Source organism: Mugil cephalus, chromosome 19, assembly GCF_022458985.1.
Source record: "Mugil cephalus isolate CIBA_MC_2020 chromosome 19, CIBA_Mcephalus_1.1, whole genome shotgun sequence".
Taxonomy (NCBI): domain Eukaryota; kingdom Metazoa; phylum Chordata; class Actinopteri; order Mugiliformes; family Mugilidae; genus Mugil; species Mugil cephalus.
The window spans coordinates 2,183,034-2,209,044 of NC_061788.1; the positions used below are offsets into that span (position 1 = coordinate 2,183,034).

Sequence of the window (26,011 nt, forward strand, 5' to 3'; positions counted from 1 at the left end):
ACTTCATTGTTCTGTCTTTGCTCCGGCGTGTTCAGGTATTAAAATAAACAGTTTCATATTTTGTGCGTATATATACATATTGGTGACTTAATTATAATAGAAATAATGAAATAATCCCAGTGTCCACATACGAGGACATTGTTTCTTTTTCAAAAACTACTATTTCATGTTCAAATTAATATGTTTAGTATTTATACATCTTAGTTTCCTACTGATCATAGATACCTTGGAGAAGCGTCCATATTTCTATTTCCCTCTGTATATTTTTCAGAGTGCTGACTTTTTTTGTGTATTTTGTGTATTCTTTCAAGTTTATTATAGTTTTTGTGTGTATATATATTCTTGTCTATCATGATATGGAAATTTCCCATACATGGGATAAATAATGTGTCTGAGTTAGGAAGATGTGAGGAGCTACTATTAGCATGGATACAGAACTGTCCTCTCCTGACTCATACTGATCAGTTGGTCACCAGTTTATTCATTCTAGATTATGTTGTTGTGGAAATATTTGTGAATTTGAACGTTCACATGAGAGTAATTTAGTCTAAATGGAGGGGAAAGGGGAGACAAAGAAAAATAAACCATAATAACAAGGGTCAAAAAACAATGCAGATAAATGCAGGTACATCTCCGTGTACACCATTCCCACGCAGAGGGAAAAACATATCTATTAATAAAGTGGAGCAAATTTAATTTTTATATATTATTTCACAAATATTTAGTAATACTATCCTGCCCAGTGAAGTGTATTGATCTGATACCAGTAGCTTGAATGATACCTAGGACATAATGAATCAATCTGAATCTTAATGAATTTTCATGACCTTTAAGTGTTTTTGTGATTTGCCTTTTGGGTTATAAACCAGTTAACATCCAGTCCATAATATGGGTCTATGAAGTCTATAAGGAAATGGAAAATACGTTACTATCACAATGAAAGCTTTTGTTCAGAAACAACACAAAATTATCACATGAGAACAAATGAAAACAAATTATTTTTCAGGCAGTGTTCAGAAACTACAACTGCTACTTTGGAGCCAAAACTAATCCACATTAGCTAGCTAGCTAGCTAGTAGCATTGTTTTCATCACATTTCTCAATGGCCCTGATGCCAACAATCCTTCACGCCACCAGAAGGGGGAAGCAACAGTTCAGGACTTTCATCAACAGTCAGTGATTGCTCTTGTGTTGTGGATTCACCCTGAGAATAACTTGTGTACTTGAGTTTTGTCTGTTGCTAAAAGTTTTCTCTTTCTATCCACAGAAATCCGTCTCCAAACTACCACCAGGGACCAAGAGGGATGGAGGGAGAAGGCTGTAATCCTGGGATAGCTATAGATTCTGGTAACCCGTTGCTAAGAGCAGTTTTCCTCCGTCGGCTGAGACTTACTCGGCTGCTCCTGGACGGCGGCGCTTACATCAATGAGAGCGACGGCCAAGGCCAGACGCCCCTCATGGTGGCCTGCAGGACCCAGCACATCGACACCCAAAGCGCCAGCAGGGTCAAGCTGGTCCAGTTCCTCCTGGAGAGAGGAGCCGATCCCAACATCCAGGACAAGGAAGGTCGCTCGGCGCTGATGCACGCCTGCCGGGAGCAGGCCGGACCCGAGGTGGTGTCTCTGCTCTTGGCCAACGGGGCGGACATCAGCCTGGAAGACCAGTCCGGGACGTCGGCTTTGGTCCACGCGGTCATGGCCGGAGACTGGAAGGTGTTGAAGCTGCTGCTCGACACGTGCAAGGCCAAAGGGAAAGAGGTGATTATCATAACAACTGACAAATTCCCATGTGGAAAACTACCGGCCAAGCAATACCTCAGCATCCCTCCCATCGGTCCTCTCGATCCGGCCGACAAAATGACACCAACAGCCCCCGCGTCTCCCTCTGAAATCCAGCTCATCACCTCCCCTCAGTCCACCTCCTCCTCTTCCTCCTCCCTATGCCCTCCCAAACCCGTCTTTTCCTTTAAAGAAGCACAGATCTGTGGGGTAAGCTCCCACCCATGCTCCCCGTCAAGGTTTCGAGGCTTCGGTCAAACGGGTCTGAACGGACTCCAGCAGCCTCTGCTGAGACTGAACTCTGAGCCGTGGTTAAAGATCCCGGAGTCTCTGCTCGCCCAGCATCGCCACGCTGCCTCGTCCCCAGAACAGAGCCGAGACGCAAACCAGACGGAGAACGTCTCCTATGGAGCTCGCAAACTGGACGGCGACAACAGCACAAACTCGGAAAGATTCCAGTGGTACGAAGGAAGATTAGGAATGAACAGAGGGATTGAAGAACATGATGCCAAACATGATGAGGAAAAGATCTCCGTACCGGGCCTCATGTCATCCCACTCCGCCTCGCACCCTAATCTGCATTCTGGAAACCTCGCCGCAGATTCAATCGCCTCCTCTTCCTCGTCTTCTGGTGACAAAACCCTTGGGGCGCCCCTTCACTCCGTGGCCTCGTCGAGCCTTCAAAGCGTCATCCAGAGGCGTAAGCTGGGCACCGACATCTACAGCTCCGACCCCCAGCTGGCCATAGACACTCAAAACCTACCCGAGGAGCAAAGACCCAGAGACCTGACGGACGGCAAGAAGCTGGCGCCGCTACGCTGCTCCAGCACCTTAGGCTCCAGGGAGTCGATGTCAGGAGGCCCAAGCAAGAGGGTCCTGTTTGGGTACGAGCGCAGAGGGTCTGGTGCCTTCTTGTTGGACCACAGCTTCCAGGCCAAGCCTAGATCTTTGCCACCTCTGGCCAACACCCCCATGTTTAACGTTTGTAACTCCAGCAGTGGAGGCAGTTTCTCCGAGTCTGGTCAAAAGGGTTTCCTCCCCTCTGCTCCTCCCGGGCAACCCAAGGAGCTGACCAGGAGGATGCTGCTGAGGAGACACTCGATGCAGACCGAACAGTTCAAATCCACAGCCTGAAAATTCAAACGAGCGAAAGAAGAAAACGCCATCCTTGTGTTTTTAAATGTCGTCGCGTTGATGCTTTATTATCCGTGTAGTGAAATTCATTGACGGAAAAACCAAAGAGGATGAACTAAATTCCGAATGGATTCAGCAAAACTATAGTGACCTTCCTGTGCTTCGGCTGGTCCTGTTTTCATGCAGATTTAGTGTGCAGTTTCCAAAAAAACAAGTCGTTCGCCAGCTGTTTCCACATCCACGACTATTTGTTATCTTTAATTTCCACAAAACTTGGCTACGTTTTGGTCTCCTCCACTGTCTGAGAGAAAGAAAAAATGAATTAATTGTCAACTTTTTGTCCGCTGTCAATTGGTATTGGCTTTGTTTATCATAACGTCTTTCCAGGGAGCTGCATTTGTGAGTTCAAAATCAAAACAATGAGCTTAAAGACGCTAAAAAAAAAAAAAAGGAAAGCTACATAGAGCTCTTTTCATTTGTCAGTACGAGCAACATCTTAAAGAATAACTTTGGTGGTTTGACTTTTTAATTAAAAAAAATAAAATAAATAAACCAATAATTGCTGCTATAAAGTTGTTATATGTAGAGAATTGACCATTTGTTGGCCTTCTGACCAATCAGAGAGCTCCTTCCCTACTTCCTGTGTTACTATTGCTAGCTTAGGCAAAAAATAGCTACTTGGGCGTCCATTCCCGTAAAAAAAAAACCTGCAGTAATAAGAGTGTAGAGGTAACGTGAAAGCTGCGACAGCTAGCATCAGCAACCGTACTCATGTTAGCATATATTGGAAAATTAATCTTTCCACCAGATTTTAATGTAAAGCTGTTTCCCTGCTATACCCAGACTTGTTTTTAGAGTTTTAATTCTATGGGTTTTATTGTTTTCAAGGTTTTTCTTTGGCTACTTGTTAGTCTAAACTAGCAAAAATAACACAGGATGTTGGGAGGAGCCGTCTGGTTGACGTCGTGCGCTTTACCGCTTCAAATATAAAATATATTCCATCCGAAGAACTTGAGACGATGCTGTAACTGTTGACACCGCGGCTTTAAAGTGTTGGACTTTGCTTTTTGTTGAAGGAGTCTCAAATAAATATGTCTGTGGAAAAAATAAATAAATAGCTGCAAGAAGATATGTTGCTGCAACATGTTTAATAAATGATTTTATTATGATAAAAATGCATCACAAATCATTGTTAAAGTTCACACTATGCATTAAATGTGCATAATTAATCCAAAGCGTCCGCCTGTTGTACCGTTCATTGAGAAACACCTCCTTATAAACAACCCACATATTTACAAGTGACTGTATAAAAAAAACAAAAAACAAAAAAAAGGAGAATAAAATGGGCAGTAAGAACTGAATTAGGAAAACTTTATAGAAAATAAATAGATAAAATCACATCCATGACAGGTGATAGTCATAATACACACAGTGGTAGAATACAGGATTTGTTTTCTCTGCTACCGGAAAAAAAAATAAAAAATACAACTGTTGTAACTTCACGTGAATCCTTGAAGCTTCGTCTTTTACTGTCTGTCGGTTCATCCCCTCGTAGAGTTCCCAGACAGACTTAGTCCCTCCCGTCCAATCCCGTCCCGTCCAATCCCGTCCAATCCCATCCCGTCCCGTCTCGTCCAATCCCGTCCCATCCCGTCCCATCCCGTCCCATCCCGTCCCATCCCGTCTCGTTCTGTCCCGTCTCGTCCTGGACAGACGTACGTGTCCTCCTCCACAGATTCGTCGTTCAGGCCCTGCGGTCGTAGTCGCTGACCATCTTCTTGATGTGGTTCAGCTTGGACTTGAGATATTTACTCCTGCGCTTCTTCATCTGATAATCTGCAGACTGTGGAGACAAACAAAACCGAAATTATTATTCTGCTCCATCTTCTTCTTTCTTTTTCCAGGTAAAGCAAAAAATAATTAGAACAATTCGTCTTATCATGCTACGTAAATAGTTTCTGGGAATTTTTTTTTTTTTGACATGAATAAGTACTGCAACATCTAATCAGACCATAACTGATTTATCACGTTTACAAGAATGTGTCCAAACAACAACAACAACAACGACACGGTGGCGGGACGTAATAATAAGAATGTGTCATGCGGTTAAATTATTATTATTTTTTTTTTAAATCACTGTAGACTCTTTAAATAATCTCACGTACCTTTTTGATGTTCTTTATTCTGTTGTACTCATCCAATGCGTCCTGTTAAAAAAAAGGAAAAACTATTTATAAGAAATAAATCTAAATTAGGTCATTTAACAAACGTTTCGTGGACACACGTGATTTTCTTTCATGAATTAAATGGTTCTGTGGCGACAGATTCACTTTTACCAGCTCCAGAAGGGAAATATGTCACTCTTTGAAATCCTAAAAAGTTTGTCTATGCTCTCACCAGGTACTGTGGGCTTCCCTCCTCCAGCTGATCCAGCTCTCTGTCCACGTCCGACAGGTCCTTGTTGATGGCGTCCAGCTCCGCCTGCAGGTTTTTGTACTCGTTGTGGTCGCGGTCAAACTCGTGCTTGTAATCGTTGCGTTGCTGCTCATTCGTGATCGGTGGAAATTCACTACGGTTGGAAAAAATAAGGGAATTTGTACAATGAAACAAAAATAATCTGAATTGGTTGAACATGTTGAACATCGTATATGTTGGCCTCCACACACCAGGGGGCGCTGCAGACAGTGGCTAGAAAATGTTTTTATTTTTTAGACAGAATGCTACAAACAAACATGAGCAAATAAACTGGTTGCTCTGTAGCTACTTAAATGTGATGTTATGTTTACGCCTCTTCCACTCTGCTAGGCTAGGCTAGGCTAGGCTAGGCTAAGCAATGATCTGCTCTCATCTAATTCAGCTTAAATTGGCTGCAAGTGGCAGTGTAGAACAATAATTGAATAAAATGAAAAGTGTAATTTAAAAGGTAAACTACATAAAATCGCAGTGAAAGCTGCACCCAGGCTAGTTAGCGTTTAGCTAGTTAGCTTTTTAAGGGCTAGTTTTAGCGCTGATACGTTGTAAACATTCTCATTTAGAGAATAAAACATATTTCAGAATCAAATCCCATTTTAAACTAACTTGACTGAATGTAGTTTGTGTAGATTTCCACTAATTTTCTTCTAACATCAACTGCACCTTTTTATTTTTTTTTTTCATATTTTTATTATTATTATTATTATGTTGGAGAATTATTACCCATGTTATTAGTTATTTCTGTGGTTGCGCTGTTTTGTCTCGTACCTGTCGAAGTCGTTGTCGTCCAGCTCGTCTCCGGAGGAGTTGTAGTCCGTCTCGTAGTCCTGTCCATCAGCGCGACGTGGTCGACCTGCACGCCTCTTTTTGGGACGTCCGGCTGAACTCGCAATCTCCGAGTTGCTGCTGTAGGAAACCCCGTTACGCAACGGCGTGGCTTCCACTGACGGCCTGAGTGAGAAAAAGTACAAAGGTTAGGATGGTTCACAGCAGTAGGAAGTAAAGCACCAGCCATTTTGGTCTGATCTGCCATTTCATTTTGAGTAAGGAAACAAGGGAGCAGTGTCTTCCTGTTTCCTTCATAGCTCGAATACCTTGTCGTGTTCACTCATCAGCACGAAAATATCTGACATAGTTTCAGTGATGTAAGAGAACGTGATTCATGAAACTGCTTTCACTGGCGCGTTATGGAAATAATAATAACGAGTATCTGGTGAAGCAGCTCAGTAATTATTAACCTATAACTGTAATAAACCCAACACAACCAGCAGCCCTGGTTTATTATATATTCACATATTTAGATTTAATATTAATAGTATTGACCTGGGGGTTTGTTGCTTCTAAGCCATTTGTTGGAAGGATTTAACAACTGTAAATAATAAAAAAGTGATTTAAAAGCATCACATAAGCTAGGCGAGCTAGCATTTCACTTTAATTTAGCTAACATTTCTACCAATGTGGTAGTTCAGTGAATTAAAACATACCATTGTGTTTTACAAAATGCCATTTAAAGGTCACAGCCAGCGGAGTTTCCCCGCTTAGGCTAAGCTACGTAGCGTTTAGCTAGATTAAATTACAGAACAACAAGTTTTCCTGCGTTTCTTTGATTCATGGTAGGAATTATTTTACAGTGATTTAAAGCTGCCAAGTGGTTAGAGCCTCTATCATGACTGATGTTTAGATGTGAACACATTTATCTGATCAGCTCAGTTCATCATTTTAAATTAAACACAGTCTGGGGCAGGTTTACTCACTCTGGGGTGTAGCTGTACGGGGGTTTGTCGTAGTTGCTTTCGTCATCCAGGTAACTCCTGGAGCCTCTTCGCTTCTCTGGGTAGTCCGACACCGGGAACACTTCAGGCGTAGCCGACACGTTGTTCACCTTCACCAAAGACCCAACGAATTAGAAACCTCACATTCAACTTTCTTTAACTGATAAACACTTCATCTGCAACTTTAAGGCTGATCACCATTAATCCATTGGTGGGTTATTTGATTAACTTATCCAAAACCTAAAATCTTATCATTGCTTTCATGTATAATTTTCTCAATTTATTTCCAGTTCTATTATTTCTTCCTGTCAGTTTGTCTTTGATCAAACTTATCTCCATCAGTTTTCATTTTTCAGACTCAGATCCAAACAATAGACATTAATGATCTCTGAGGAGGGAGCAGATGAACTGTTGTTGAAGATCAGTTGATATTTTTGCTTGCACTTAAACCATTTCTCCTTATTTTTATACTTTATTCTTTGAGTTTTGGACTTTTATTTGGACAAAGCGAGATACTGATGAAGGACTGTGAATGTGCAGCTAATTTATATTATGTAAGGGTGTTTTCTTGAGACAAACACTCTGGATCTCTTCCAGCTCTGGTATGATGTACCTGCATGGACACGTTCTCCCAAAGTATGCAACATAAGTCAGCTACACCCCACTGCACACAACACACCACAACAGGCTCCATGTATGTTGCTGCAGGCTGCAGCTTCACCACCTCAGCACTTTCCAGGCGGGTTCCCAGGAAAAAGAGAAGGCCACTTCTCTCTACTGGTTCCCAGTATCAGGTTGCTGTTGTGGTGTTGTGTGTCTGCTAACCAGTGGGTTTCATGGTGCAGAGGACCAGGCCGACCTGTTCTTCCTGTTCCTTGTGCTAAAGTGAACTGAATGTCATCATGACTTCCAACAACGTGACTCACAGACTCATCGCTACTCGCTGCGCTATGTTGCAAAACACATCTGAAAATAGCTGCAGAGAGAATGAATCATCGAAAAGAAAAATTTAAAAAGGAAAACACTGGTTTTTAAATGCCTCGTGTGCAGACGGCAGCAGGCCAGGCTTTTATTCCCAGAGTCTTTATCAGTGTGTGACGTCTCAGACTGAAACCGGTGTCTGAGAGCTCGCGCCACACCTTGAAACCAAGCGTTCCAGGTACAGCAGGCTCCCAGTATTTCCCTCCCCCACCGCTGAACAGGTGACTGTCATCAAACCGGTTCCTCCACTCGTTTTACTGCTCAGCACCATGAAAACAAACGCGGGCAGACGCACTGGAACCGTCCCACATGATCCTCCATCAAACATAAACAGCTGAGCCCACAGTTATTTTCTGTATAAGATTTCCACAATAAGCTTAAAAAGACACTCTCACTGTCCTGCGTCAAATGTCCTGATTTGTCCGACTAACAATCCAAAACCCAGAGAATAAAAAAATACTACATATGTGAACATAAATGACTCTTTTTTTTTTTGTCTGATTTTGGAAATTAGTAAATAATATCGAGTTTTAATGAATAAAAATGTTAGAAATCAAATTCTATCTCAAAGTAAAACAGGCCTGGTTCAATAATATGAACCACTTCTACGCAGATTGTTCTGGTTTAAACTGGATCTGTTTGACTATTGATGAATAACGTGAGGGGTAATAAACCCACCCAGTCCATATCTGCATGTTTCAGCTTTGTTTTCTATTTGTTTGGGGGTGATATTCCCATTATTTACATTTAATTTTAGTGACATTATGAATGAACGTTTGCTAACTTTGATTGAAAGTATAAAACATTTACTTCATTTTTAGTCCTTTATTCATGCAACTTGTAGCAATGAGTTAATGTATGATTGTGTATTATATAACAAATTATATAAAAAAGTGAAAGTGACTGAACTTTCCTGCTAAACTAGACGAGTTAGCATTTGGCTAGCTTGCGCTAAGAAGTTTGCTACTTCCTGGAAAAGCCACTAGACTTTCCAACTAAGCTAGGCTAGTTAGCATTTAGCTAGTTTGCTCTATTTTTTTTTTTTTTTACTATTTTATAATTTATTTCTACAAATAAGGTTGTTTAATACATTGAAATATACGACTGTGTGTTATAAAATGTAATTTAAAGTATTATATTAATAACATTAAATCCAGAAAAAGTTACTGGACTTTCCAACTAATCTAGGTTAGTTAGCAGGTAAGCTAGTTAGCGTTTAGCTAGAAATATATATATATATATATTCAGCTCACATTTGTACCAAGGAGGTAGTGTAATAAATGCAAATATATGATGGTGTGTTATGTAATTTAAAGGCATCATCATAAAAAAGTCACTGGACCTTCCCGCTAAACTAGGTCACTTAGCTTAAAGAAGAACTGGTTTTGCTAGTTTTCTTTTATTTCTTTCTTTTATTGTATTCCTCATGAAGAATGTCATGATTTATGAAATATCATAAATTGAAGTCCTCACTTTGACTGCAACAGTTTTAAAACTCAAGAGATATTCAGGTTGAAACATGGAAGATATTCAGGAGTGAGATCCTTAACTACTTTTCCGACAAAATATATATATATATAATATATATATATATATATATATATATATATATATATTTATATATATATTTTGTAGAAATTTAGATTAAGTGAATTTCAGTTGAGGGGCACACCTCAACCACTCCCCTTAATTAAACTTGCTTGTATCCAGGTAACTCAGGTGTTTCACCCCACCCTCCTCATCCATTCATCCTCCTACACACCTCATCTTCCACCCACTTTCCCAGAGACAACATCGAGGCTCCAGACATCTAACTCAGGGCTCATCGTACTCACCCATGCCTCCACATCCTGAGGCGGGTCAACCTCATCGATGACCTTCACTTTCCTCCACAAAATGTTGCTCTTGCCGTAGCTTCTGATTTTCTGGCGGGTCTTCAGAGCGAAGACGAGCATGATGATGAGAGCGGCGGTGACCAGGAAGCCGAACACCACGGCGATGGCCTGGAGTCAGAGAGACGGACCACAGGGTTACACACACCGAGCAAATAAAACAACCGGAGGTGAGATCATAAATCTGGTTTAAAAATCAAATCTGTTCACCTCTTGAGGCTCCACCACGCAGTAGTGGTAAAGGTACTGGTTGACGAAGGTTCCTGAGATTTGAGGCTGCTGAAACTGAGCGCACAGGCCCCTAATCTGGTTACCATAGACGGACCCGGAGGACTGAGCCGTGGGGTTCACCGCCATCAGGTACACGATGGAGGCTATTAGCATTAGCAGTGCTAGGAAGGCGCATATGATCACCACGGCTAGGTAGAACTTCCTGCTCTCCGATAGGCTCTGATGGGACACGATGATGATGAAGACGGCCAGGGCGAAGATGAAGACGATGGCCGCCATGGCGATCATGAACCCTTTGCCTGATCGTGGGTCGTTGTAGTTCCCTCCCAGCGAGCCGTAGCCGTAGCCGTTTCCGGCTCCATAGGCGCCCCCACCGAAGCTGTTGTACGAGGGGTTGTAGCCACCGCTATAGGATCCGCCATAGCCTCCGCCGACTCCCCCGATTCCCCCAAAGCCGGACAGGGCTCCCTGAGAGTCCCAAGCCAGCGTGGAGGCGACGCAGGCAAAGATGCCCACGCACATGACGATGACGATGATGCCCATGATCTTGAGGATGCCCGGTGGAGACGTCCAGCGGTAGAAATGCTGGAACTCATCATCGGGGTAGTAAGAGTAGGCCGGCTGTGGAGGCTCGTTACTGGGAAGAGACAGGGAAATAAAATAGGCTTTACTATAAAGAGAAATTACAGAAATTATTATGCATATTGACACATCTAATGGCACATGGTGCGCCACACGTAATGGTAATAAATTGTATACATAATGAATAAATAAATAAAAAGTCGCATCAAGAGTTAAGGAATCTAAATAATTAAAAAAAATAATAATTTTCTATTCTTTTTCAAAAATACGCCCGTTTCAGATGCAAAACAATAATTTACATCATACATTTAAATGTATACGACTTCAATTGTTCAATATTTCCTTGAGAGAATTTAAAGTTTTGGTATTTCAGAAAATTTGTGTGCGAATTTAAATACAGTCAGTTTTACCTCTTTTATCATAAACCTCTAGATCTCTCGTTTGTATTAAAAAAATAAAATGCGCATCAACGTGTCAATAAATAAACATCTCGACCAGAAATCTCTGGTATGTAACATTTCAAAGTAATATTGTGTATTTTACTGCTAAAAATTAAGCAGCCTGTGACAAATGTACAGCGTAATTATTTTTGTCATTTCTTTCGTTCCGTACTCAAAGATGATAAACAGCATGATTGGCTTTGGTGAATATCAAATATATTTGTTAAGAAGAAGACTTACTATCCATTATCTGCCTCGTAAGGAGGTGGACTCCCGTTGGGCCTGGAGGACATTTCTGCTGGTTGTCCAGGAAATAGATAAAAAAAATCTGTAAGAACAACAAAAGAAAACAGTTTAGTTTGATTTTCAACAGCAAAAGTCTTTTATTTTTCTAACACATTTCCCGAGTTTATTGACTAGAATCTGTTTGTTTTTTTTCTTTAAAAAAATGTGATGAATACATTGATTGTTTGGGGTTAAAACATGACCTCAATATTTTTAAATGTACCAGAGACACAGCTTAAACAAGCCGAGTGGTTTCTGATACTGTTCAAACATCATTTACATAAGACAACATTAAAACCTCCAGATAAAGTCACGGTTTGAATATTTAAGCACGGGAAGTTGTTTTCACCCGTTATCCTGCGGTTTAACACAAAAGCACCGAGTTTACACCTGAGCGAGGAGGCTGTTAATGAGTTAATTGGTTTAAAGGAGCGCGATATTAAACGTGTTTATGTTGTAGTTTAATTAAAAGCGAAAAAAAGAAGCTGTGGAGTTCTCACCTGTAACTGCTCTGACCAACTCCCCTCACCTGCAACGTCTCGACTGAAACTGCAGCAGATTGTAAAAACAACGCAGACCACACCTAGACGAGACAGGGATAGCCCCGCCCCCGCGCACAGGTGTCACGTTACCTGGCGACAGCGGACCGGAAGTTTCTCGTTTGTATGTTTGTTTTTCGTCTTGTGTAAATGGCCAGGAAATGCTTCAGTGAATGGGCAGGGCACGAGTTTCAGATGTGCTGAATAAGAGAATCTGTTTTTTTTTCTTTTCTTTTTGATCCTACGTCGGATTTTGATCGCATTGTATGGAGTCCCGAGAATGACAAAATATGAAGAATAAAATATGTGACTAATACATCGGTAAATCCTCCTATTTTATCTCATCGGGCAATAAATGACCAAATACTGTTAAAAATATATAATTAAAAAACATAATTAGAAAACATACAGGAGCCAAGATGAAAATGTTATTAAAATATTTATTTAATAGAGTCTGTTACAGAGGGTACAGAGAAAGAAAATAATAAAAATAAAATTCCCCCAAATAAATAAAATATAATAAAGTGAAATAAAAAAATGTTAAAATATATAATATTATTTTTTTTAAACAAAATGAGCAAAGAACAATATATTTTTTAAAAAATTATCTAATAATGATTTTTTTTAAACAACAAACTGATCCTTTATATATCCTATACATTACTGGGAATTATATTATTTATTGAAGTTCAGGACATTTCCAAAGTTTTGTCAGTGTTTAAGTCAAATTAGACTGAATTCTATTATTAGTATTTGATTGTTGAGTTGCAGGGAGCTTTGAGAAAATCAGAACATTTTTAAAGTGATCAAAATTACTAATTTATTTCTATTTGTTTGTTGTTCAGCTGTTGGATTAACATCAAAATGAGTTTTTATTTCCTCTGATGATTTATATTTTGGTGACTTTTAGCAGTAGATAAATAAATAAAATGCTCAGAACTATATTGTGAGAACAGAAAGCACCTGTTGATCAGTTAAATTATAAAAGAACACATACAATCACACACAGGAACTCAAATCTTGACAGATTAACAGCATTGTGAAGCAAATAAATGGATTTATTTAGGCTCTCTGGTTATTTAATGATAAACATACAAGAGATTTATTCTATGAAATGGTCGAACGCAGTGATACAAAATATACATAGCAAACAATATTTAAAATAGCACTTAGGGAGATTGGTGCAACCAAAACAAACGTCCCAGCAGCTCAAAGACGCCGCCGCGTGAGCAGTGGTTTTCATTAACGCTGGAAAGTTGTGAAATTACTGTAGACGACTGACAAACACAGAGACAAGACAGCGAGGTCAGTTTTCTCCAGCTGCAAACATTCACGTCAGAAACCAGTGAAATAAAGTGGAAAGAGTTAAAAGTCACAGTATCACACATACACTTATGTAGTTATTTGCATATTTAGACCATTTTGAGGAATTATTTTGGATTTTTTTTATTTTGGTTAGTTTTCTCTCAGACAGGAGATGGTTAGCTTAGCATAAAGACTGGGCGTGAACAAAATGTTTAAACTGGCTTAAGGAAATCCTCCTAGCAACTCAACTGAAGCTCTTGATATTTCAACACACAATGTTACTACTTTAAACTTTTAACTACCGTCATTCAGCTAGCTAGCTCCTCCCAGCTAATAGCAACTCGTCCTAGCTTCCTAGCCTTCCAGCTAAGATTAGCTCTTCATGGCCTCCAGCTAATAGTAGGTCTTCCTAGGTTGTGAGCTAATAGCAGTACTATTAGCCTCCCAGCTAACAGCAACTTGTCCTAGCGTCTTAGGATTTCTACTACGATTAGCTCTTCATGGCTTCCAGCTAATAGTCAGTGTTCCTAGCTTGTGAGCTAATGGTGGTACGATTAGCCTAACAGCTGACAGCAACTCATCCTAGCTTCCCAGCTAATAGCAGCTCATAGTTTTTCCCTTTTAAATGATGAAACCAGACGCCCTGCGGGTATAAATAGGTATTTCCTCTAGAACCAGCTGGTTGTTGGTGTCAGTCTTGCATTTAAATGCAACAGGAGACTAAGGCTCAGTCGTCCGTCTTTGGTTTTGTGTAATTGAGCCTTTAAACTACATTCCTGCCCAAAACTTTTTTATTTTATTTTATTTTGTTAAAAGCATCAAATTGTTGCTTTTAAATGAAAACGAACACGTTAATAAACGCCCTTTAGAGCAGTTAGAGGTTAGACAGAGCTGTTAGCTAGCCGTTTCCAGCCTTTATGCTAAGCTAAGCTAACCAGCTACAGATAGTTTCATCACCTACTAACTAAGCAGATTTACAGTAAGTATAAAACGTTTGCTTCGGACAAACACAAACACACGAATACAAAACCTCCGATATAAAAGTATTTCTGATCATTCTGCATTTTAACGCCGAGGTTCAGCTGTATCCGTCGTTCCACTCCATGACTTTATCGTATTCCTGGATCTTCTGCTTGATGTGCGACAGTTTGCTCTTCAGATACTCGCAGCGCTCCTTCTTCTCGAGGAACGTCGGATCCTGGGACGGAGAAACAGGCAGGAAATTATTCGTCTTATTCTTATTCCCTCTGGTCTCAAACATGCACACACACGACAGGATGCTAACATGTTGCAGCTGCTGTTTTCATTAATAAATATCGTTTTAAAATGCAGCAAAATTTACATGTGTCATGGCTCAAGAGAGGTTTGGAAACTGAATTAGGTAAGATAGTTTTAAAACAATGAATATGGTTTAAATTAAGTAAATGTGGTTTAATAAGGACTAAGCTCCTAGATACAAACACATTTAAGCCACAAAGAACTAATTTTTTGCATCACATTGTATGAGTATGAAAAAGCCTGAACACATCCTGAAATACATCAGTTCCTCCTCCAGACTCGTCCTCTGGAAGCAAATTCAACCAACCATGGAAAGAGTTTTAAAATAAATATGTGTGTCGTTTGATTCCATGTGTTTTACTGAATATATCAGTGAATATATCAGTGAATATATCAGTAATTAAAATGTCTCAGTTTTTAAACAGTTTGGATAAATTAATATTTTTTTTTTGACAATCGTCTCATTATTAAGACCAGATTGTTCAGTGAGATCATAACACAATAATGTGAAAAAAATATTACTTGATCCCATCTCTGATATTTTATTTACGTTTCCAGATCAGTGATCGATACTGAAATATCGATACTTCCGATATCAGGTCTTTATGCTCTAAAATCGATTCTCAAATCAAAATATCGATACTTTTGATACTTCAGTCATTGGAGTTGATGTAGGAACACGGTGGAAAGTAACTAAACTATTGAGTTGTGGCAACACAACAAACCTCAGGTTGAACCACAACACAGAATATGAGGCGTTTATGATGAGGACAGAAGAGGAGAGAACAGTTGAGATGAAAGGTTTCATTTTATAGCGGTTCTTAATAGTTAAACAATCATTATTTTTACTTATTATTTTGTGTGATTGTGTCTCTGTTTGTTTTTTCTGTTGTTAGCTTAAAATTTAAAATAAATAAATTACTCTGATGTCTTTATTCTTTATGAAGCTATGATTTTAAATACTCTAGTTTTTTGTTTTTTTTAGATTCACCTTTGGACACATTAGACTGTATTAACACAGAGTATCAACATCAGAGCGGTATCGCTGATACCAGCCTGAATCTGAATCACTATCAGGGATCATTGAACACAAAAAAAGTCTGAATCAAACTCTTTTGTCCCGTCACTTATCAGGCTGATCAATGCCAGTTTAAAAGAGTAGGTTGTGCTTGTCGCTTCATTATTGTTACTTATTTTTTCTATCTTACTTACCCATTATTTATTCTTTTCCTTGTTTAAATACACACTTTGCATATTTGCACAAGATTGCTGCTGGGAGAGGTGTGTGTCTAGTGGATGACTGTTTTAAATGTTTTACTGCACTGGGAGCTGTAAACTGAATCATAAACGGTTAAACCCTCCAGTCCTGTAGGTGGCGCTAATGCATCTGTAAGCTTGGTGGTGAACTAACCCCAGTTAAAGCAAGGTTTTAAAATGTCTGTTAAACTAATTAATACACAAATAGTCTCTAAACGTCTGCTGTTCTTGCACGAATGCACTAGGAGCTAAACTCAGTCTAATAGAAACCAGAGCAGAGAGCGACAAACACGAAGCTCACGTTTTTCTTCCTCTGGTAGTCCTGCAGGATTCTGTTGATGCGATCCACCTCCTGCAAGAAAAAAAAAAAAAAAAAGAGAAAGGGTTGAAGTCATGGTATGAAAATGATTCAGATAAGGAGCTGGAGGGTGGAGGGGAAACCCAGTGGGAACAGGAAGCACAAAACAGAGGAAGCCACAGGACGAGGAAATGAGGCACAACACAAGAGCTCTGCAGTGGTATTCCAGACAAAACGCTCGCTCGCATCAAGATGACGCACAAGAAACCGCTCAACCCAAATAACAAACAACCAGGGTCTGAACCACACAGATAAGATAATCCCATCATTTATCCCACAGTTTAACATCGTTTCACGGCCACTTCCTGACAGATAAGACTCAAAACTGAAAGTTAAACACGTAAATCTGCAGAGATGGATCATTAAGAACTGAGCTGATTCCAATGAGCGGATTTATTCAACACAGAGGAGTCACACTCATTTTATTTATATATATATATACATAAATCCTATAATTTATTCCATAATTTAACATCCTGTCACGGCTTCTTCCTGAAAGATAAAGGTCAGACACCTTTGCATGAAGGTGCAGCTGATAAATGTGCAGAGAATCATCAAGAACTGAGGACGGTGACATAACAGAATAACAACCTAGAAATAACTCCAGATAGTTTTCCATTTGATTTAGTCCAAAGAAAAACAAATAAAAAATATCTGATTTTAAAACTAATAATAACAATAAATAATACAGTTTTTTATTTCCTCTGGTGTTTTTTCAAATAATTAGGGTCTAATCCTGTCATTTATCCCACAGTCATGAAGGTGCAGCTGATAAATCTGCAGCGATGGATCATCAGTTGTCATTATTTTATTCTGAAAGTCTAATTTATGTAGTTTTTCTATTTCCTTGCGCTTTTATTTTTATGCTTATTTAAGCGTTTGACTTGTACCATTGAGCAAAGTGACTGGAGTTAATTCCATGTATGTGAACACATAGTTGGCCAATAAAGCTGATTCTGATTCTGACCCTGATCCGGAACTGAGGACTTTAACGCAACAGAATAAAAACCTGTTAGTAACGACAACTCCAGACATTTTTCCATTTGTTTTAGCGCAAAGAAGAAAAAGTAAATTAGGCGAATGTTCATTATCCTTCAAAAAAAATGAAATTTCTTAAGAAAAATCAGTGTAACTTGGGCTCATTGTCGTCTAATCCTGGGTCTCAGTGTTGAGTTCTGTCCACTCCTCTGAATAAAAGTAATCACGACTAACAGTTACTACAAATTCATGCGACTGGACCCTCTCCTGTGATTGAACACATGAATCTAAAATGCTGTGTGAGGTCTGAGGAGGATTTAAAGCTCAGGATGTATGTTAGTGTCAGAGTGTGGTCAGTCACCGTCTGGCTGCTGGGATGCTGAGGCAGACCACGCATCATAACGTCCATCTCATCAAACTTCTTGAGGGTGGCCTGCACCTCGGCGTGGAGCTCCTTGTACTCGGCGTACTGGTCGTTGAACACGGCTCGGTACTGGTCCCGCTCCTCGTCCGAGCGGATGGTCGGGTACTTCCTGCAGGACGGAGGATCACATCTTATTAATAACATTATATAAAAAGGTTTGTGTGGACGTTCAGTGCGTTTACATCCACAGCTTAAAGGAGCGATGCTCAAAATTTAACTTTCTTGTCCCAGTTTACATGCAACGGAGAAAATCTAATAACTGACAGGAACATGTCGTCCTCCTCCACACTAGGGGGCGATATGTGCTTCTGTTTACCTATTACATCATATAATCAACAGCTGGAGTCGTTCATGCAGCAGACTGGCATTTAAACAACAACCAGGTAGAGAATTGTTCAGCTTTTGAATCTCGTACGTAATGTGTGCACTACTTCTGGTGCAGATAGATGGCGCTACGCCTCAGATGGTTCTTCTACTGGCTCTGTTTACCTTCTTCTTCTTCTTCTGTGACCTTGGATGTTTTTGTTCCAGGGTCATACACCAGTGCAGCAGTTGTGGAGCGTGTGTGCACACTCATTGTCTAGTTAAAGTCTGATTGAGGCGTATACATGACGCAGAAAATCGATTTCCAATCTCATTATCTGTGTGACTTAATCAGATAAAGAGAACTTTAGTCAGAGCAACGTGTTTACATGCACTTCAGTTGTCCAGTTAAAGTCAGACTGAGGTAATAATTCTTTTATTTGGTGTTTTATTACAAGGAGATTATTACAAATGTTTACTTCAGGAACTATTTTATTCAGCTGGAGAAACAAATGTTTTACAGGCTGCAAGATGAAGATGTAAAGATACTGAGATTAATCTGATTAAACATTAATCATCATAATATTTTAAGCTGCACTCACGCGATGTAGTCGGGAACGATGACCGGTTTGGGGATGTGGCCTGAAGGAATCGCTCCCTGCAGAACCTTTGCAGGAACAGCTCTGGGTGCAGGTGCAGCGTGGATGGGAACCACCGAGGAACCCTGGACCTGTTCTGGAGACCTGGTCACTGGAGCAGAATCTGGAACCGCCTGCATAAACAAAGGAGGCGACAATTCAGATTCAGAAAAAACTTTATGTGATTAAGAACTCACAGAGCAGACAACGACATGAGACCGAGAGGAAAAGCTCAAGTTCAAATAAGTAACATAGAATAAACCAACTGTAATAAATATAATTATGAATATATATATAAAATAATTGACTAGTGCACTAATTATATAATTAGTGGACGTACCAGCGACTGCAAGGCTCGCATCTCTGACGTCTGCATCTGAGGAAGAAAAACATTTTGATTCATTAATGTTTTAATTTCCCGCCGACACGGAGGAGGAAGTGGGCGGAGCCAAATTAATCTTGAGTTTGAGGACCAATGGGAGCGAAGGATACAGATGATTGACACGAAGGAGAAGATGAAAGATGAGGAGCAAAAATGGACAACAAATAGTAGGAAGAGGAGAAAGAGGTAGGAGGATGAGAAGAAAGGATGAAAACCAAAGAAGAAGTAGGTGAAGAAGAAGAAAAATGATAGTGGAGAAGAAAGAGAAGAACAAAGGAAGGAGGAAGGGAAGAATAAGAGGGAGGAGAAGGAGATGAAAGAGGAGGAAGCAGAGGAGAAAAAGAAGAAAGAGGACATGACTGAAGGCTGAATAATAGAAGGAAGAGAAGGACGAGAACTAATAAAATGAAAAAATAGGAAAGGGGGAGGTAAAGGAAAAAATAAATATAAAGGAGGAGAAAGGGGAGGAAGTGGCCCAACAGAGGGAAAAACCTCTGCCTCCTCCAGTCTTTATGCTAAGCTAAGCTAACGTGAAGTAGAATCGATGATGTCATGAAACTATGAAGAAACGTGAACAAACAAATGTTCCCACTGAGGCTGAGCACAGGTATCACAGAGCTCCGCCCCCTCAGGCCTGTGTGGAAACACTGTGGTTTGTTGTTGCTGCAACTTGTGTTTGTTTTTCAGACTGAACTCGATCCAGATTAAAGCCTCTCAACTCCTCCCAACTTTTCCCGGTATCTACCTTCTACCCACAGACTAGTACCTGTAAATGATCATTTTGTGTCTTGTGGCAGAGATTTATAGTAACAAAGTAGAACTACTTCACTAATGTACTTCAGTACTAAAATGTTGTATCTGTTCTCTACTGGAGTATTATTTTTTTCCTCCTACTTCCACTTTTACTTCACTACATATTTTCGATGAGTTTAATATTTCCACTCGATACATTTTTCATGTGCTGCATCATTACTCGTTTCAATTGACCTTTAGCAAAACCCCGCCCTCAAATCCAATCATACATCCTAGAAACTGTTACTACGGAAACAATGTCCGTCAAGCTGCCGACCTCCAACAACATCTAAACAACATAAACAAGCATAGATATGTCTGCTCCAAGGTAAAGCTAACATGGGCTAAAGCCATAGTGATAGCTAGCTAGCTGACATCAAGCAAGCAAGGAGATCAGCTATGGTTGCTATTAGTTACTATTAGTTAACTTAATGTTAGCTAGCAAGTTCACGTTAGCTAGCTAACTAGCTAGCTAGCTATTGTGTTGGGTCTCAATGCATCAAAGTTGAACTTATTGTGTTTTCATCTTTTATGTTTTAGTTTTTGTTTTTTGCTTGTTGAATATTGAAACTGTCTTTCTCGAGATGCATTAAGTAATAAGCTTGTACAGTTCCCTCTCACCTCCTGGCCGTACTTTTCCCGGTATCTCCGAGCGGATTCGTGCCTCCACAGCTTGAGGCAGACGATGGCTCCGATCAGATAAACCACCATGGTGACGAAGAGGAAGATGATGGCGGCCGTCTGACCGGCCTCCGTCCTGCAGAACGCTCCGTTGATGCCGTTGTTGAAGACCGGGTAGGAGCAGAGGCCGCCACGAGTCGTGTCTCGGACGTAGATGATTCCTGGAAGACAAGGAACAAACAGACACTCAGCTCGGACTGAAAATCAGATCAAAGACTCAGTTCATGTAGGTTAAATAATACTTAACTAGCCCCCTAGCCTCCTAGCTAATAGCAGCTCTTCCTACTTTCCAAGCTAACAGTAGTTCCTACGTTCTTAGACATTGAGATCACTCTTCCTAGCTTCCTAGTCTCCCTGCTTATTATAGCTCTTCCTAGGTTCCAACCTAATAGTAATTATTCCAAGCCTCCTAGTTAATAGCAGCTCTTGCTGGCTTCGTAACCTCCAAGCTAATCATAGGTCTCCCTAGCCTACCAGCTAATAGGAGCTCTTCCTAGTTTCTGAGCTAACAGTAGTTACTCCTAGCTTCTTAAACTCCAAAGTAATTTTCATTCTTCCTAGCCTCCCAGCCAATAGCTGCCCTTTCTAGCTTCCTAACCTCCCAGTAGCTCTTCCTAGGTTTGCAATTAATTACAGTTCTTCCTAACCACCTCCCAGGTAATTGTAGCTCTTTCTAGCCTTAAAGCTAGTCATAGCCTTCCTAGCCACCCGGCTAGTCATAGCCCTCCCTAGTTTCCTTGCCTCCCTGCTAGTCGTAACTCTTCCTAGCCTCCCAACTAGTGGTAGCTCTTCCTAGCCTCCCTGCTAGTGGTAGCTCTTCCTAGCCTCCCAGCTAGTTGTAGTTCTTTCTACCGCCCCAGTTAATTGTAGCTCTTCCTAGCCTCCCAGCTAGTCGTAGTTCTTTCTGGCCTCCCAGCTAGTTTTAGTTCTTTCTGGCCTCCCAGCTAGTCGTAGTTCTTTCTGGCCTCCCAGCTAGTTGTGGCTCTTCCTAGCCTCCCAGATAGTCGTAGCTCTTCCTAGCTTCCTACTCTCCCAGCTACTCATGGCTCTCCCTAGCCTCCCAACTAGCCGTGGCTCTTCCTAGCCTCCCAGGTTGTCGTAGATCTTCCTAGCTTCCTAGTCTCCCAGCTACTCATGGCTCTTCCTAGCCTCCCAGCTAACAGATAATCCACAGGTTAGGATTATTCCTGTTGCCTACCTGCTGCCATGTAGAGGATGGCCAGCGACAGGTTGATGATGAACTCGGTCAGGGGCCACCAGTTAGAGTCCAGGAGGATGGTGCGGTAGTACATGGTCATCCCCAGCACCAACACGATCACCGTCACCAACCAGGCCAGTCCCGCCACCACCAACACAAACGGGGTCTTGGGGCCAGTGTAATAGGTCCCGCTGGTCCCGGCCCCGTAAAAGCCGCCGCCGTACGCCCCCCCGGGGGACGAGTATCCGAACATGTTGAACCACTCGTTGTCTTTGTGGATGTAGGCGCACACACAGGCGAACACGGCGGCTCCCAGCAGCAGCTCCACGCATCCCAGGATCCTCAGCAGCCCGGCCCAGGACTTCATGAAGGCGTATCGCAGGTGGTACTCCTCCACCCGCTCGCTGTAGGTCAGACCTGTGTGGTGGGTTCGTCCAGACGCCGACTCCAGAAGCTCCTTACGGGAGTTGTAGCTGCCTCCCGAGCCGCCATAGGCGTCCCGGTACGATCCAGGAACGGAGGGGGATTGCGGGGGGGAGCAGCGTACTCCTTCGGTGGTGCTGTTGTTGTTGTTGGTGGACGAAGGCATGGACCACGCCTTCTTACTGCTGCGGTTGCTTCCTCTGAAGAAGTTCTTCCAGGAGTCGGGGATGAAGCGGTGGACCGGTTTGATGTCGAGGGCGGGGTCGACGTCGCCTTCGCTGCCGCTGGGGTCAAACTCGGGGCCGATGGGCGGCTGGTCGGGCAGCGGCGGTGGTGGGAGGGGGTCGGAGCTCTGAGCGAGACCCGGCACCCGCTCAGAGCTCAAGGGCACCGGGTCGTAGGAGTCGGGGGTTCGGGGTAACGAGTCCTGGGGAACCTGGTCATAGTGGGGCGCATGGCGGACTCGCTCAGTGCGTCCGTAAGAGCCTCCTCCATAGGACATGAGGATGGTGATGGTCCCTGAAAGCAGCACAGAGGTAATCAGACCTCAGCTCAGTCTGGTCTGATTTATGAAACGTAATTCAGTGGTTTTGGAGTGGTAATTTTTGTGTGATTAAGTGTCATAAGTGGCCATTTTCTGTCCATAAGTGGCCATATTTAGATCATAAATGGTTATTTTGTGTCTTTTGGTGGTCACTTTGTCTTTTGGTCGTTATTTTGTGTCCATATGTGGTCATAAATGGTTATTTTGTATCCATACGTGGTTATTTTGTGCCTGGAAATTTTTCACTGAGGTAGAAATTGTTCCTTTTTTTTTTGTTTTATGTGGTTGTTCTTTTTGCCTGCTTGCAGATATTTTGCAGACTGTAACTGTGTTTGCAGCGATTTCTGAAATATAATTCAATGTTTTTGCATCTATTTCTGTTTTCAGTTGTTTAAAACGTAACAAAATGATGCTTATGAATGTGTGCGTGTGTCTTTTCTGTCTCTTTCTGGTCCGACTCATCTTAATGTTTCTTCTGAGTCTCTTTGAGTCACTTTAAGGCACTAAGACCGTTGGCATTTTGAACAATTCCTTTCTGTGACTATTTAGAACTTGTGTAGCTGGTTTTGTGGAAACATTTTTCGGGCTGAAACTGTCTTTTTGAATATTTATTTTTTTTGTGTTAATTTCTTTTGATTTTTGACATAGTTTTGAGCCTCTTTCTAGTTTCTATGAGTCTATATGTGGATCATCATTTTGAGGTCATACACATACACACACTCATAACTATAATGCACCTTGGAGTGGATTTTTATTTCCATCTAATTTTTTTTAGTCATTAGTCAGTCGTTCTGTGGTCATTTGTTGCGTGCCTGCAGACTACTTGCCTGTAGAAAATGTCCTTTTTCATCTTCATTTTGTGCGTGTGTCTGGTTTGTGCTCATTTCTTTTTCCATTGACTTCAACTTTTTGTGGTTGTTTTAAGCCTGTTTGCGACTTTCACAAGTCCATAAGTGGTCATTTTGTGCCCAGATATTTTGCACGGTGGTAGAAACAGTTCCTTTTTTGTCTTTTTGTGGTCTGTCTGCAGACATTTTGCGTATTGAAACTGTCTTTTTCAACATGCTACATCATTTTTCCAACATATTTGTGTCATTTATGAATCCATCAGCAGCATCTCTGAGGCCCTTTGGCCTGTTTGCAGTAGTTTTGTGTCTCGTTTTTGTGAGTTGCTTTGCAGTAATTTGCAATCAATCTGAATTCATTTGTTTGCGTTTTGCATGTTTTTAGCGACTGTAAATGGATCAAAGTCAATAACAGAAGAGAGCAGGCAAATAATGAAGAGAGACAGAGAAAGAGGACAAGACATGATATGATAGAAGACGTTGTATTAGATATTCAAGTCCAACATTCATGCAAACACATGGAGGAGTAATGAAGATGATCCACACCAGAGGAGAAAAAAGCCACAGCCCCTCATCCTCCATGCAAGTTGAGTCAGGAATGTGTGTTTGTGCTGCAACCAGAGAAACCACCTCCACTACCACCACTACTGTTGTTAGCACAGAGACACATTCCCAGTCAGCCCCTGAAAGCCCCGTTTCCTTGAGTGGATTCGATCTGGAGAGGTTAAGATAAAATATGAAGTGAGCTTGAATACCTCTTTCACACGCAGTCACTCAACTGGACTTACATTGGCCTGCAGCTCAGAATGCAAACCTTGTACGAACACAGACGAGTCACCTGCAGAGACAGAGACACGGTGAGGACGGCGTGAAACGTGATCTACCAGCGTCACTTTATCAGTCAGAGAAACGAGCTCTGAGTCTGACGTCTGACGGACACAATCAGCTGGAATGATGAGGATGAACGTGCAGATGAGAGGTCATGATGGAGATGAAGCTCAGACAGATGATCAGTTTACAGCCACTGGGGAAAAAGGAAATCAGAATAAAAGAATTAAATGAACAAACTTTAGAGCAGGTTTCCAACAAAGAACGTGAAGTTATAAAACACTGACGTTCGTTTCCAGTTAGTTCAGATTTATAGTGGAAGTCGATAACATCACAGAGGACGTTAGACAGATGTTTACAGCAACTAAAACTAAATAATATTTGTGTTTGATTAATTATTTATTTTCTGTTCCCTGAAAATTAGGTCAATTAATCAATTAATACAAAAAGAACGGTTCCGTTAACTCAAATATTGTTGCTTTAAATATTACAAGTGTTATATTTTCAGTATTTAATCCATGTTCTATTTATAAATGAAGAAAACAGAAAATAAATGACTGAATAATGATTAATTAATTAATATTATAGCTGTAAATTGATTAATAATAACCGGTTTAAGTCGAGTAAATTATCTGAATGTTTTACCAACACTGATTTAATTAAATATTAAAGGATAACCGTGTAATTTAACTTGTACTAGTGTTAATAAAGAGGTAAATAAAGTCTGGTGTGTGTTTATAATAAAGTCTAGTGTGTGTGTGTGTAGGTGCGTGTAGGTGAACGTGCAGGCCTGCTGCTGTTTATTAGCTGGCTCAGATCCAGAGGACTCGATCAGATCCAAACTTTAAACCCTGACTCCACGTTAACTCCGTGTTTTCCTCCTTCTCTCCGCTTTTATTCGCTTTTATTTCCGTTTCTCTCTAGATCTGTTAAATTATTTCATCTTAAACCGACTGAGGAGAATCACACTCCGCTCGAGCTGCGGCTGCGCGGACCGTTTTGTTTACGACGTTTAAAAGAAAAGAAACTTTAACTTGGTCTAAAAGTGTTTTTCGCGGAGGAGCAGGAGGAGCAGGAGGAGGAGAAGCTTCTCTCTGAGGAGAAACAGTTTCTCTGCGGTCTCTTACCTCGGTCTCTTCTCTTCTTCTTCTTCTTTCTCTCATGACAGAAACATTAAACCTGAGGTTTCTCGGTCCACACCACGTGACTCGCCCATCCCTGTGACGTCAGCGCGCCGCGACGCACTTCACCTGCTCCATCGGAAACACCTGAGACGGAAGTACACACAGATAGATACACAAATATACACAAAGACACACATGTGAGCACACACACACACACCCACTAACACACACTGATATACACACTAACACACAGACACACACTATAACACACACAGATAGACACAAAGACTCACGTAGACACACATACACCTATTGATATACACAATAACACATACAATAATGCACACATACACGAATAGACACACAGAAACACACACAAACGCACACTCCAGACAGACACACTGAGAAATGACCTGTGGATTCAAGAGGAGACAACGACGACACTTACAGACGCACAAACATGACAGAGTCAAACAAGATACAGCAAGACATCACAACATCACAACAAGAGACACAACAGAGAGACAAACAGAAGCACACACAACAA

General features: G+C 41.1%; 2 protein-coding genes across 2 annotated transcripts; one reads left to right on the top strand and one right to left on the bottom strand.

Moving 5' to 3' along the window:
- The first annotated feature begins 1,281 nt into the window (after positions 1 to 1,281).
- Positions 1,282 to 4,378, top strand: ankrd34ba (ankyrin repeat domain 34Ba). Its single transcript, XM_047569755.1, has one exon. The coding sequence runs from the start codon at positions 1,305 to 1,307 to the stop codon at positions 2,910 to 2,912; it is 1,608 nt and encodes a 535-aa protein (XP_047425711.1). The 5' UTR covers positions 1,282 to 1,304; the 3' UTR covers positions 2,913 to 4,378.
- Positions 4,057 to 25,625, bottom strand: marveld2a (MARVEL domain containing 2a). Its single transcript, XM_047570453.1, has 17 exons — positions 25,468 to 25,625; positions 24,268 to 24,536; positions 21,701 to 22,642; positions 20,443 to 20,663; positions 18,988 to 19,023; positions 18,612 to 18,781; positions 17,644 to 17,815; positions 16,248 to 16,298; positions 14,495 to 14,609; positions 11,523 to 11,610; positions 10,240 to 10,897; positions 9,973 to 10,140; positions 7,139 to 7,266; positions 6,153 to 6,335; positions 5,310 to 5,481; positions 5,078 to 5,119; positions 4,057 to 4,755 (listed from the first exon to the last, which is right to left on the bottom strand). Exons 3-17 carry the CDS (start codon positions 22,623 to 22,625, stop codon positions 4,657 to 4,659), a joined length of 3,228 nt encoding a protein of 1,075 aa, XP_047426409.1. The 5' UTR covers positions 22,626 to 22,642; positions 24,268 to 24,536; positions 25,468 to 25,625; the 3' UTR covers positions 4,057 to 4,656.
- Positions 25,626 to 26,011: the final 386 nt, after the last annotated feature.

Excerpts from the sequence above, each read along its gene's own strand:
- ankrd34ba (XM_047569755.1), top strand. The coding sequence starts at position 1,305 with ATGGAGGGAGAAGGCTGTAATCCTGGGATAGCTATAGATTCTGGTAAC.
- marveld2a (XM_047570453.1), bottom strand. The coding sequence starts at position 22,625 with ATGTCCTATGGAGGAGGCTCTTACGGACGCACTGAGCGAGTCCGCCAT. Across the intron at positions 10,898-11,522 it reads TACGAGGCAGATAATGGATA|TAACGAGCCTCCACAGCCGG; the intron begins GTAAGTCTTCTT and ends GTCTCTTCCCAG. Across the intron at positions 6,336-7,138 it reads CCGTACAGCTACACCCCAGA|GCCGTCAGTGGAAGCCACGC; the intron begins GTGAGTAAACCT and ends TTTCTCACTCAG.